Raw genomic sequence first — 13,594 nt, 5'->3', positions numbered from 1 at the left:
AGGCTCGAATGAGCAAGGGCGAGCTGCGAGTGAGCGAGACAGTCATGAAGTGTCTGAGTGGTTCTTCACTAGCAGTTCCAAAGCTCTGGAACACGGAAGCGGACTAATTTTCAAGGTGGTCCGGTTGCACGGGCCCTAGCACAGAGGTAGCAACCGTCCTCCTCCTCTCAATTCCTTCGCATGAAACCGTTCTTCTTATTCCGATATAATTCTTGTCCTTCCGTTTGTTCCCTTCTCCACTCCCAACCAGACGAGATTCATTTAGGTACTTAGAGAAACCAGAGCCTGTCCCGGGGCGGGCACACGGAGTCCTAACTTCACGTATCAACCTCAATTTTCGAACGACCAAATCGACCCCCCCCCCCCCCTCCCGCCCCACTTCGTGGGAAGAGCTTAAGTTTTTCTCGGGGGTGAAGTTGTCGAGCCGTCTTCGAAGACGACGCGCTCGAATCGAACAAAAGCAAAAGGCGATGGGGGCACTTCTAATGGTCCACGCACGCTGTTCTGAGTGCGCTTCGATTGGAGCCCGACGGAGGGATTGGCTTCTGTTCCCCCGACGCCGCACCGCATGTGTTGAGTGAATTGAGATGGAAATCGCTTTCATCTCTCTTTGGTTTCTCAAATAAGAAAGAAGGTTCGCATGAATGAGCCAACGAAAGCAGAAAGCTGTGTGTGTGGGGTCATTGTCCATCGATTCCCTGATCCCGTCCTCGAAGAACACAGAAGGTCGAATGAGAGTTATCCATCGACATTGCTTTTGCTTTCTGATCGCAACCTCCTATTTTTTTTTCGTGGGATAATGATACAAATCGTTCCTAAATTTTGACGCAATATGCAATTTAATCCATAAACTTTTAATTTAATCAATATAGTCCTTGAACTTAAATTAATTGAAGGACTACATTGAACATTATCATATGGTTCAAGGACTAAATTGAACGTGTACCTAAAGTTTAGGGATAACATTGAGCAAATGAAAAGTTCATGGACTATATTGCACATTGGGTTAAATTTCAGGGACTATATTAAAAAAATTAAAAGTTAAGGGATCATATTGTACATTGGTCCAAAGTTCAATAACTGTTTGTGTCATTTTCTATTTACTTTGTCCTAAGGGAATATGATATATATAATGAATATATATTTGGCAGATTAAATTCAATAATCCGTTGTCGTCCAGCGGTTAGGATATCTGGCTTTCACCCAGGAGACCCGGGTTCGATTCCCGGCAACGGAACCTTTTTGCTTTTTTCTTCTTGTTTATTGCACCCATCTTTCTCTAAATTGTCTAGTTTTTTGCTTGTCTATTTGTTTTTTCCTCTCCTGTTCAAGAGCGGACCTTTCCATCTGGACTTTGATTCGTGCCTGCCTGCTGCTCCGTGGTCCCTAATGATAGTGGTTAACCACCTGCACAAGTTGTTGATGACTTCTTTTTCCACCCCCCCTTTTTATTTTATTTTAGCCTGTTCATGAACTTGAGCATTGTTGTTGATTCGTTAGGTGTTTTTCACCTGGCTCCACGTAATGTGACGGCAAGTGGCTTAGTACAACTTTTTCAGTGAACTAATATCTGATCTCTCCTGCTTGTTGGGCCTGAAGCCTGAGTTTCTCTTGTATTGGAATAAATCTGATAGACTCTTTGTCAAACCCAGTCACCGGCTCAGTGTTTCACTCTGCACCTGAATTTACGAGCATTGCATTCTCGATCTTTGGTAGGGATTGGTGGGGCGGATCGAGGACTAGGCAGGCCAGAGAGCGTAGCTAGGCAAGGCCACTAAGACCAGCTTATGTTCTGATGGCGCGATGCGGAGACAGAAACTGATCGCTGATAGGTTAACTAATTAGGGTGTTAGGCCATAAGAACAAATGGAAAAGTTCAGGGAAAGAAAATCAAGAGACCGCTCCAACATGACAGAACTTACACTAATGCTAGAGTTCAGCATATCAGGTTAAGTTATTTTGAGACTCAATCTAGCATTAATGCGATAACCGCAGAAAATCGAACTGATAAGGTCAGTAAGTTTTTTTGGGGGCTCCAATTCAGGTCTCGACAAATTGAAAACTGGCATCAGTACAGCACCATATACACGGTGGCACAATTAGTATAGTGGGCTGTGCGGTTGTGCAACTAGTGGACTAACTCAGACTTTGCGTCAGAATCAACTTCAGAGAGAAAGAGAAGTGTACATGCTAATGGTGCGGTTATGTATGTTTTTTACCACAAGCCCTTACTTGTCGAAAGCCCTATTCATCGCGGTGAAGTCTTTAAAATCAGATGAAGTGGGGTTACAGCTTTTTAGAACTAATTAGTTCACGTTGCCATTGACCCAACAAAGAAAGAGAAGACACTTTAACCTTCCAATTCCATCACAGGCTTGGAACCCAAAAGTAGCGTCCCCTTGATCCAGCATTAGACTTTTCCCTGTAGCAAATGAGCCCAAGGTGGCTTTTTTGTACTGACCAAATAACCAAAAGAAAAGGCAGATCATTGCTCATTTCCCCTTTTTATGCTTGTAGGGCAGGCATGTATGATGGTCATAGTGTTCCTTCAAGGTGGGAGAAACTATTCCCATCTTTTTGACATGAATCTTTCGGTTGCTTTAGTTCCTATATTTGTGCTGACAAAAGCTGAAAATTTGCTCACATAATGTGTGCTCTCTTCACTATGCAGATATCCTCTTCTTATATACCTATTTCCACCACCATCAGCACCACCCTCGACCCCCACTCACCAACTCCGGCACCGACGACAAATGTTATTGGGGTTTCAGATAAGTTATGACCTACTTCGAGTGGATGTATCGACATTTACAGTGCGTAAGCGCAAACTCCACTGAAAGATGTGCTAAGCATGCCTTACTTTAGTCGCCACCCTTTGCCCCTACTTCAAATATAGCACCCTGTTTGGTGTGGATTCTCTCATTCAAGCTCAAGCAGAGAGAAGTAGACAGCTCGATGCGACCATGAAAGGTGCTTTTGCTATCTTCCTGTTCTTCCTCTCGTCTTTCATCTCAATCCTTGGAGGAACCAAAGTAGCTCAAGCAAAGGACAATGGGGTTTACATTGTCTATATGGGAGCGGCTGCTTCAACAAATGAATCCTTAAGATACGAGCACACGCAGCTTCTTAGTTCTTTGAAACGGTGAACATACTCACTCCCTTAAGTCAGTTTTGCCTTTCCTTCTTCGTGCTAGACGAGAATAACCGTGCCATCTAAGTGAGACGAACGAATTACTTACAGAAGCTAAATGATGTTTCTGAATATTACCGCTGAATGCGCCAACAACCGGCCAAATCCTGCCAAAGGAAGACAATTGCATTACTTATATTGAGATAATACTTCAGTTATCATAGCTTATAGCTTTCTTTAATGATTTTTATCTTCTTTTCCAAAGAAGTTGGAGTTGGAATTTTGCTTCTAATTTAAATTTAATCCTACATCCTGGAAGTCCTGTGAATTATAAGAATCTTGTTTTCCAAAAAAATAATGCTCAGGCTGTCAGGATCTTATGATCATAATGAAAAACTGTTTTTAAGATCAGTTTTAAAAAAAAATAATCCAATTCTAATAAAATAAAATAAAAAATGGTTGCAACCTCTCATCTTTTCCAAGATGTCCCGGGAAAATTCGGAGAGTAAACATCCGTTGATTCTTGCTAGGAAGGGCATGACATTAGTACACAGCTATTCGCACAGCTTTTCTGGCTTTGCGGCTCGCTTGTCAGAAGAAGAGGTGCGATCAATAGCTCAGAAGCCAGGAGTCATCTCCGTGTTCAAAGATCCGCTACTACAACTCCACACGACTCGCTCGTGGGACTTCTTGAAGTATCAGATTGATCTGGAAATAGACTCGAGCCCCAGCTCTGACTCGGACTTGTCAACCCAGGAATATGATACTATCATTGGCATCATGGATACAGGTAACACTGGAAGGCTGAAACATGTTCCGCCATGGCACCATAATGTGTGCATTGTCCTCATATATCAGAGCTGTCCTAATTTAGTTAAACTTCATACCATAACTAGGCATATGGCCAGAGTCGAAGAGCTTCGATGACAAGGATTTGGGACCGATTCCGCCACGGTGGAAGGGAAAATGCATGGAAGGGGATGATTTCCGTCAGTCCAACTGCAACAGGTGAATCTAAAACCACTAAGCATTTGACGCAGAATAAGCAATCACAGCCCAATCGTTATTTCTTGAGTGAGAAGTTCTGAGTTCGTGATTTTCTAACTTGAGAGGACTGAGTTCGGTCCTTTATATCACTGTCTAATTGTATAACATAACGACCCTCTAAAGAATACGGGGCTGGAGAACTTCTTTCTCAAAATGTGCTTCTTTATTCCTTTTCCAACCACATTCAGATCCTGCCTTCATGGATGGATGAGCCACGAGAAAATCAAAGAAGAGTAAATGACTTTTCATTTGCAAACAAATTGATCCTAACTGAAGAATCTGCCTGTATATCTTTATCTTCCATATTCGAGTCAAAGTACAGATATGTTTTGATCTATGCAGAAAGCTGATCGGAGCTAGATTTTACGTTGATCCTGATGAGGCGACAGCAGACCGCACGCCTAGGGACATGTTCGGCCACGGAACCCATGTGGCTTCAACTGCAGGAGGAAGTGCCGTGCTGGGTGCTTCTTTCTATGGCCTAGCTGCGGGGACTGCAAAGGGCGGGTCCCCCAGGTCAAGAATTGCCATCTATAGAGTATGCTTGCTGGAGGGATGCCGGGGGTCTGCCATAATGGCAGCTTTCGATGATGCAATTTCTGATGGAGTTGATGTGGTGTCGCTCTCGCTAGGTGCATCTGCGATGACGATACCTGATGTCACGAGCGATCCAATAGCGATAGGAGCATTCCATGCGGCAGAGAATGGGATTATTGTGGTCTGCTCAGCAGGGAATGACGGGCCTAACTCAGGAACAGTCGTCAATGCTTCTCCTTGGATTCTGACTGTCTCTGCCTCAACCATCGACAGGAATTTTGAGTCTGATGTTGTTTTGGGTGGAAACAAAGTGATCAAGGTAGCCGATCAAATCTTTTGGTAGTATACATACTTCTTTACATTCACAAGAACGTGTCCATAGCTTGACCATCATCCGAAACTTCTTAAATTGGAAAGCTGAAGTCTGCAGCTGAGACTCGCGAGTTTTCTGATAGGGCATCATCGCCTTTCAAATTTCAACGAATAGTCACGTAACACTGTCACAATGTCGCATTCTCTTGCAGGAGCATTAGTCACTATTACTCTTTCTGAATTTCCACATTTAGCCTGAAATCTATTTAAGCAGAATCATCAAATCTATTGTATGTTGCAGTTATCGGTCTACCCTTGCTTGGAAGCTGATCTAGCGTTGTTCCCAAGTCACCTAAAAAGAAGTTATGACCCTCGGCAACTGGAAATTTTTTTTAACATCCTGAGTGTCTATGATGCATTTCAGGGTGAAGGCATAAATTTCAGTAGTCTCGATACATCCCCGGTGTATCCTTTGATCTACGCTAAGTTTGCACAAGACAGTGAAGCGCTAGAGTCGGAAGCAAGGTACTCGAAATCTGTTCTGAAGTTACATATGACAAAAAATCTTAATAGGACTATATCAGAGACAAAGCAAAAGCAAATGACAAAAAACGATGAAGGAACTTCTGCAGCAAGATGTAAGTACTAAATTTGTGATTTGAAAACATTGTGACCAGAAACTGCAACCCAAGTTCCATGGATGCAGCCAAAATCGAAGGCAAGATTGTTGTCTGCGATAATGATGACAACGAATACTCGGAGAAAAGCAAGTTGGAGGAGGTGAAAGATCTTGGAGGAGTAGGCCTAATCTTGGTCGATGATGAACAAAGATCTGTTGCATCTATCTATGGCGCATTCCCTATGACGGTGGTTTCTTCAGAAGACGCTTCTGAGATCCTCTCCTATATGAACTCCACCAGGTATGCAACTATTCTGTCACTTACTTACACTTAATTAAATAAGCAAGGAAAAATGTTATCTCAGCATTCTAAATGCTTTTCCAATGAATCACTTCCTGGTGTTGTATGTCCTGAAGCAATCCAGTGGCTACAGTCCTAGCAACAGTTGCAGTTGCGAACTATAAGCCAGCACCTTCCATGGCATACTTTTCATCCAGAGGCCCTTCATCCATCACTAAGAACATTCTCAAGGCAAGACCGAATCTCGCTCTCTAAATATCGTCATTCGCAAGCAAACTAGCTAAAACAAACGACGATTAACTGACAATGTGCACATTGTTCTTTACAGCCAGATGTCACAGCACCAGGAGTGGCCATTCTTGCAGCTTGGATAGGCAACGACACGGCAGGCACTCCAGGCAAAGCCGCCCCATCGTTCAATGTTCTCTCCGGGACTTCCATGGCGTGCCCACACGTGTCGGGCCTTGCCGCGACCATCAAGTCTCGAAATCCCACTTGGGGCCCATCAGCCATCAGATCAGCCATCATGACCACAGGTCAGTCAGGACAGTGTTAAAAGTAGTAACTTAATGACATCTCTCTCTCAGCCATGCTCCTGCTGAAATCCTTAGCAATTGGCAAGTGCCGAAAATAAGGTCAAGCCTAAAGCCATTTTCATGGGCTGACCAACTGATATTCCAGTATAATGCTACGGAAATGATTAGATCGCTCATCGAGTCTCGCAAGACACTATCCACGGTCATGTCCAGTCCTCCCTGCTTGCATTATGGGAATTCTTTCTGAAGATAAACATATCTTTGCATCCATCTGCAGCCATCCAAACAAACAACTTGAGGGGCCCTATAACTACGTACACGGGCACAGCCGCCACACCGTACGATTATGGAGCAGGAGAAGTGAGCACAACTCGACCGTTACAGCCAGGACTTGTTTACGAGACAGACACTAGGGACTACTTGAACTTCCTCTGCTACTATGGCTACAACATTGCGCAGATCAGGCACATCGCGAGAAATGTTTCGGATGGTTTCTCTTGTCCCCAAGGTTCAAGCTCCGACCTGATTTCCAACATCAACTATCCCTCGATAGCAATCTCAGGTCTGGATGGGAATCAAAGCAAGACCGTTGTCAGGACCCTCACAAATGTTGCCGGAGATGATGCAACCATTTATATGGCAAGCATTGATGCTCCGGAGGAATTAAATGTCAAGGTAGTTCCAAGTGAGCTCGAATTCGAGACAACGGGTCAGAAGCAGAGTTACCAGGTCGTTCTCTCATTGAAATCATTGGTAAAAGAACATTTGTTCGGGTCGATTACTTGGACAAACGGACAATACAAAGTTCGTAGTCCAATTGTAGTAAGTAGTAAAAAGTGACTATCTGTAAGTAGAGGAGACTTGCACCGGGCCAAACTTTATCCCGGATACTGATGTAGATGGAGCGCCTGGATGAGAAGTTCAAGTCCCGAAAATGACCAAGAATTGGAGAAAAATGGGAGTATCAATAACCAAATCAAAGAAAGTTAAGGCCGCTTCATCTTCATCTTCACTATTGACCTGTTCGCTCGCAATGTCATTGCCATTGACAATGTGTTTATGAGGAGTTATGGACATATGCATCCATCAAGTTGAAAAATCTGTTCCTTTTCTCATACACAACTTTGTTCATAATCACTTTGTTATTGATATCTCATGTCACTAAATACCTCAAACGCACCTCAGTGATTATACCACCCTAACTAATCATGATCACTTTATCAGAGCGAAGTTCCATCAAGATACTCGCAAGCGGACCCATGGCAGATGCATAAACTTGCGCCAGGGCTTGCATTCCGAGCCACCCTTCTCTTTGAGAGAGGAGATGTCTTAAGTTTCAGCGATATCCTTACACGATCAATAAAAATTACTCATAAGACATTGAAAACCGATATTATGGCGACCAAAGAAAAGTATACATGAACACAAGCTCACTTCATTCAAGCATGCAGTGCCTGAAGACGTGGCATAGGTATCTCACCGTTTGCAGCTATATAACAGCTATCTTCTCATGGCAATGGCAAGGACAGGAGCAACTATCAGTTCTAACTAGTTTTAACCATGCATACACAAACATACACTTACAATGGTATGCTGGCCTTAGGCTTCCATTAAGCCGAACTTCATTTCGGTCCATCGGCATAAGTCAAAATTCAGAATAAAGACATTGAGCCAAAGCGAGCTGTGACTTAAAATACAGAGCTCTGTGCATAACAACCTATTTAAACAACACCTTCGATCATTATCAACCCACAGTTAAACCATGAGGACCACTGGAGGTACTTGTTTTCCTAACTAGCAACTGTTTTCAGACAACGGGCTCCTTCGGCATATATTTCCAATGCACTAGAGATAAACTAGCAACATCTGCAAGCATGCATAACCAAAGAAAAACAGGTGAAAAAGAGGCCTCAATGCATTGCAGCAACCAAGAAACAGAGCCATCATCTCATAAACATGTGCTAGGTAAAAAGTAAGACCATATATGATACAGAGAACAAGGTCCAATAACACCAGCAAGAAGTTAGAAGATTGATCTTGAGTTAGAAACAGCGACCCCAGTTTCCTCGAGTGAAGAATGACTAATGCCACAGCAAAAAGTTGGCTTCAACTAAGCACTTCTTTTCACTCAAAGGCCCATTGGTTCTCCCTTCGAACCTCTTCCTCTTCATCGGGCGTGAAGTCGTTCTTGATGTTGAATGTCTTCCTTATCTCCTCAGGTGTCTTGCCCTTAATCATGTCAGCCACAGTCTGGCAGGTCAGATCCAGCAAGCCCTTGATGTTCAGATAATTCGCTGCCTATCGCATATCAAGCAAAAATGCCACACAGAAAATAATAAGTACTGCAATCCTTGACGAGACAAGACTCGAATCTAACTTCACAAGCTCATGAATTATCTACGATAGCGCTGCTGAAATAGCCAAACCTCTGCATTCACTAAGCAAAACCCCGAGCGATAAGTCATCATCGCGTAAATACGCAACTGAGATGAGCTCCAAAAAAACCGTGCTTCAATCTTCAAAAGCCACCGGCAACAAAGAATTGCCAATCATCCAAACATGTTCAGGACTCAGGAGCATCAATGCGATCCGCTAATTTAGTTTTCCACCCTTAAAAATTACAAAACAAGAAAAGATAATATCTTGCACCTAAGCATCACCACAGTACAAACACTTCAACTTCTAACAAAACCCAGTGCAGCAGACTCGTCAGCCATTCATTACTAGTTTGCTACTATAACATCTCCGCAAACCCTAGACTCCGATGAGGAACCTACACTATACTACACGTGCAAAACATAGCCCGCTTCAAAAGAACAGACCATCAGCCATACTAATCGTCAAAATCAACGTCAAAACCCTCGCCCTCGCCGAGGAACGCCTAGACAAGGCTAAAAAACAACATCCCCGCAACAAAATCTCCCGCGAGACCCAAACCCTTAAACGCGAGATTCCGGCACCGAAGAGCGATCAAGGGAAGCGGGCACTGACCAGGATGAGGTCGAAGAGGGTGGCCTGGTCGACCTTGACGAACTCGGCGTCCCAGGCCTTGAGGTCGTCGTCGGCGGAGGGGGCGCGGTCGGCGTCGACGTGCTTCCGGCAGTACTCGATGACCTTGGACAGGATCTTGCTGGTGACGTTGGGGAGGGGGATGCCGTCGTCGGCGCACTCGTCCTCGATCATGTGCTTGATGGTCTGGGACTCCAGCGCCACCGCCTCCTCCACCTCGAACGACTCCTTGTCCGAGCTCTTGAGGACGATCTTGCGGGCGGACGCCATGGCGTTTTCCCTCCGGCGCGGGATCTTCTTCGCGAGAGCAGAAGGGTGGGAGGGAGACGACGACGACGACGCGATTGCAGAGGGGGAAACCCTAACGATTTTGGGGGAAATTTCGTCGGAGGATTTTGATTTATCGCCGCTCGGGACCGTGGGCCGTTGCTTCCGGGGCTTTTTGGGTTACGGTAGGGGGAAAATAACGGGGAGAGAATATGATACCGGATAGGATAACTTTCATCTTATATGGTGTTTGGAGCAACTAAAAATCCGGATATTGTCGCGATATGGTCAGTATATAAAATAAGCCCATTTAGTGATGGGATATAACAGTGTGCAAAATGGACCGCCTAAATCGGGAACTACAGGCCGGGCCGGGCCAGGCGGTTTAGTCCGGTTCTCGAGTGTCGATCAGTCTGATTCTGATTCTTAAAAGAGTGGAATCGGTATCTAGGCAGTCCGGTTCCCGGTTCCAAGGGAGAACCGGACCGAACCTGACCAGACCGACTAAACGGTGAACTGAACCCTAAGTAAATTTCATTGACATAAATTCATTGATAAAAATTAATAAAATGTGAATTAAATCGTAAGTGACCGGCTTCATTGGACCGGAACCGGACCGGACCGGGCCGGTTCAATCCTGTTCCCGGTCCTAAGACCAACCGGTCTGGTTCGTGGTTCCCAATTTTGAAAACCGGTCCTCTCGGTCCAGTTCCAGGGTCTACCTTGAAATCGGACCAGGCCGAAGACCGATCAATCCTAATGGGATATATTCGGATAAGATATGTCTCCCACTCATCTCGTTTCTCCATCTCTCCTTCCCACCCAAGACCATCACCCACGGCCTTCCACCAAGCTTTGTCTCATTGCCATTGACGAGGGCTCACCATGGTGACGAGCTCAACTCGACCTCGGTCACAGAGGCGCTCCATGGCCGGATTTGTAGATTCTCCTTGGCTGAGTTCAACTCGACGGAGCTCGATTGGACCTTGGCCACGTGGGAGTTCGACTCGATCGCGGTCGCAGTGGAGCTCCATGGCCAGATTTGGAGGACCAGTTGTACGTAGTACCCCTTTGTCTCGTGCGCCTTTCTCACTCGAGTAGATGCACCTTCATCCGTTGGGCCTCGACCTTAACGTCAATCACAATGGTAGGGGTGGAAATCACCTCACTCTCCCGCCCCGCCCAATAGATATACTTTGAATGTGTCATCTTTAAATTAATCATCTAAAAGAGTTTCTCTTCCCCATTGTTCCTATAGGTTACTTGTTTCGTTTGAGATTAACCCCGAGCTTCTAACCTAATTTCATGAGAAGGATTCCATGCCTCTCAATCCAACTAGACATCTTCCATCAATATCTAGAATGAGGAGGGTGACGAACGACGTTTACGAACAAAACCTTGAAATGTTTTCTCACAGACAGAACAAATCGGAATGTTGCTTTCAGCGACAAAGAGGAAGCTTCAGGGACAAAAATCGTAATATGTTTATGATGTTTTAAACAAAGTAGGCCAACAAGAAAGGAGATTGATTTTTCACACATGGGAACAAAGAAGACAACGATGAAATGAGGGAGATTGACCTAGAATATGAAGATTACAGGCCGACGATGAAAACGGGGGAAGGACTGGTGGTTGCCGAAGATTTTGTACAATGGTGATGCCCAGACAGCTTGGACATCCACGCGGGTTTATAGATCTCAATGGTCGACATTCGATCAAATAAAAAAGTTCCGACAACCAAAGTAGCTTTAGGGACTATTCTGAGGATGAAAATATTTGGAGCCCTAATTCTCCTCTTTTTCTGGGTTTTTTGTCTTTTCATATTTTAATTCAGTTCTTGAGCTTGTTTTTTCATCACGATATTTCCATCTATATTATTGGAGATTCAAAGAACGTTATTTTTCCCATGATGAGATTCAAACTATTAGAGAAAATTTACAATATGTTTTTATTAGCATGATAATCTTTGCATCTCTTATAATTATTTAGGGATAATTGGTAGATTGCACTTTTCTTTTTCTATTGAGCAATATATTGTACATATTTTTGCACCGTACGACAAGTAATACAAACCAATTACAAATTTTCTCATGATATCAAAGCAAAGAGATAAAAATCCACTAGACATATGACCTGCATTGTTTGCAAAATGGCTAAGGAAGCGTCTACAAAGAAGATGATTGACCCTTACTGTATTATCTTAACACCTCCGACAATCCGATAAGCGTACTCACTCCATGCATACTGACCTAGGATAACTATGCAATATGGTCGAAGGCGATGAGACGTGCATTGCGGGAAAAAATAATGGATTTATCGACGGATTGCTAGAGAGGCTAAATCCAACAACACCTTAATTTGATGCTTGGGACATATATAATTTCATAATAATTTCATGGATTTTCAATTCCCTCGATAAGAGTCTATAGGAAAGCATGGCATACAGAGGAAGCTAAGGTAATGTGGGACAAGCAAAATGAGATATTTGCCCAAGGCAATAGACCTCGCATCCACAGGGTCAAAACCAAGATTCGGCTGCCAAAGCAAGGAGGACTCTCGGTGGTAAAATATTACACCAAGTTGAAAGTTTTATCGGATAAACTCAATGACTATAGTCCTAGAATGTACCTATGCCACGGCCACTAAGGATGCAAAGAAGAAGGAGGTGCGAAAGATTCACCAGTTCCTTGTGGGCCTCAACATTGAGACCTATAAATACGTTCGTTTCATACTCTCAACCTCGAGGACTCTCGTCCCTCTGTAAGGTTTACTCTATTATCATGTAAGAGGAGTGCTAAGTTCTAATTGCCCAGAAGAGGGAAGAGAAGATTGAGGGTGCCACTTTCTCGATTGGAAGAGGAGGCCCTAGGACGGCACCGTCAGACTAACCCCAATGTGACCATTATGGAGAGGTTGTACACAGAAGAGCCATTATTGGGAGTTGGTTGGATATCTTCCGAATTGAGGGCTGAGGTACTTTCTTGGTTGGAAGAGGAGGCCCTAGGATGGCACCTTCAGACCGTTATGGAGAGGTCAAACATAGAAGAGCCATTATTGGGAGTTGATTGGACATCCTCCGATATGAGAGTTGAGGTTAGGCAGAAAGGTAGGCAAAGAGAGTGCTCCCATAGCAGCTACACACTCAGCATAGACCCAAAGCGGTGGTTCTGGTACTATCGTGGCCCAAAATCAATTTGATAGCAATCGAGGAGGTTCGTAGGGACTGATACAACAAAAACAATGAGCAATGTCAATATAGGCATTTGGTTAGCCTATTCATGGTGATGAAACCGCCCACTTTGAATGATAGGCTTGCAAGTGAGGTCCATTGGCACAATGATCTTTCCACATATTTGATTATCGATAGTGATGTCTCCATATGATTAGGCATTTGTTTCTAGATCAATTGAGGAACATCACGAATGCTTATCCCATACAAGCTCCTAACGGAAAAGTGACTCCCATTAAAAGAGGCGATATTTACTGAGTTTATTTTGTATGATGTGTTACATGTCCAAATTTTAAGTTCAACCTCATTTTTGTTGAAAAGTTTAGTCTAAAATTGCAATGCTTGGTAACATTTTTCTTCTTCTAGATGCGTTTCGCAGGACCTACCCTTGAAAAGATTGACTGGAGTGGGTAAAATCTTTGAGAATGGGCTTAATTATATCGGACGTTTGGGCAATCGTTACAAGAGCTTTATGACCAAAAAAAAAAAAAAAAACCAAGAAGGAAATCCCACCGCCTGAAGATATTCACAATTTGGTCCAATTCAAATATACGTTGGACTTTCCAACTTCGGTGGCCGAAGACTCCAGCATGTATAACAAAATTAC

The 13,594-nt window shown here is 43.9% G+C and overlaps 2 protein-coding genes and 1 non-coding gene across 4 annotated transcripts; 2 read left to right on the top strand and 1 right to left on the bottom strand.

Annotated features, from left to right (window-relative positions):
* The first annotated feature begins 1,165 nt into the window (after window positions 1-1,165).
* TRNAE-UUC (transfer RNA glutamic acid (anticodon UUC)) lies at window positions 1,166-1,237 on the top strand. The gene has a single exon. It is a non-coding gene; the product is annotated as a tRNA-Glu (tRNA).
* Window positions 1,238-2,649: 1,412 nt separating this feature from the next.
* LOC115669895 (CO(2)-response secreted protease-like) lies at window positions 2,650-7,488 on the top strand. 2 transcript variants are annotated; one of them, XM_030591054.2, is made up of 9 exons: window positions 2,650-3,142; window positions 3,661-3,920; window positions 4,027-4,138; window positions 4,520-5,033; window positions 5,451-5,551; window positions 5,704-5,946; window positions 6,063-6,177; window positions 6,275-6,482; window positions 6,760-7,488. In XM_030591054.2, the coding sequence occupies exons 1-9, from the start codon at window positions 2,964-2,966 to the stop codon at window positions 7,320-7,322; spliced, it is 2,295 nt and encodes a 764-aa protein (XP_030446914.1). In that variant the 5' UTR covers window positions 2,650-2,963; the 3' UTR covers window positions 7,323-7,488. The 2 variants fall into 2 exon arrangements, with proteins under 2 accessions (XP_030446914.1, XP_030446915.1); XM_030591055.2 differs by having other exon boundaries at window positions 3,005-3,142; window positions 3,665-3,920.
* An 891-nt stretch (window positions 7,489-8,379) lies between these two features.
* On the bottom strand, window positions 8,380-9,902 carry LOC115669896 (SKP1-like protein 1A). The gene is made up of 2 exons (XM_030591056.2): window positions 9,474-9,902; window positions 8,380-8,780 (listed from the first exon to the last, which is right to left on the bottom strand). The coding sequence occupies exons 1-2, from the start codon at window positions 9,759-9,761 to the stop codon at window positions 8,607-8,609; spliced, it is 462 nt and encodes a 153-aa protein (XP_030446916.1). The 5' UTR covers window positions 9,762-9,902; the 3' UTR covers window positions 8,380-8,606.
* Between the last annotated feature and the right edge of the window lie 3,692 nt (window positions 9,903-13,594).

The sequence above is a fragment of the Syzygium oleosum genome, unplaced genomic scaffold, assembly GCF_021117445.2.
Source record: "Syzygium oleosum isolate NSW1041296 unplaced genomic scaffold, Sole_v2.1 Sole_v2.22, whole genome shotgun sequence".
Lineage (NCBI taxonomy): Eukaryota > Viridiplantae > Streptophyta > Magnoliopsida > Myrtales > Myrtaceae > Syzygium > Syzygium oleosum.
Note: the sequence above shows the minus strand (reverse complement) of the source record. Positions and strands in the feature narration are given on the sequence as shown.

Coding starts and splice junctions, on each gene's coding strand:
- LOC115669895 (XM_030591054.2), top strand. CDS start 2,964: ATGAAAGGTGCTTTTGCTATCTTCCTGTTCTTCCTCTCGTCTTTCATC. Junction 3,143..3,660: donor CTTCTTAGTTCTTTGAAACG/GTGAACATACTC, acceptor GATTCTTGCTAG/GAAGGGCATGACATTAGTAC. Junction 5,947..6,062: donor TCCTATATGAACTCCACCAG/GTATGCAACTAT, acceptor TATGTCCTGAAG/CAATCCAGTGGCTACAGTCC.
- LOC115669896 (XM_030591056.2), bottom strand. CDS start 9,761: ATGGCGTCCGCCCGCAAGATCGTCCTCAAGAGCTCGGACAAGGAGTCG. Junction 8,781..9,473: donor CCCTCTTCGACCTCATCCTG/GTCAGTGCCCGC, acceptor GATATGCGATAG/GCAGCGAATTATCTGAACAT.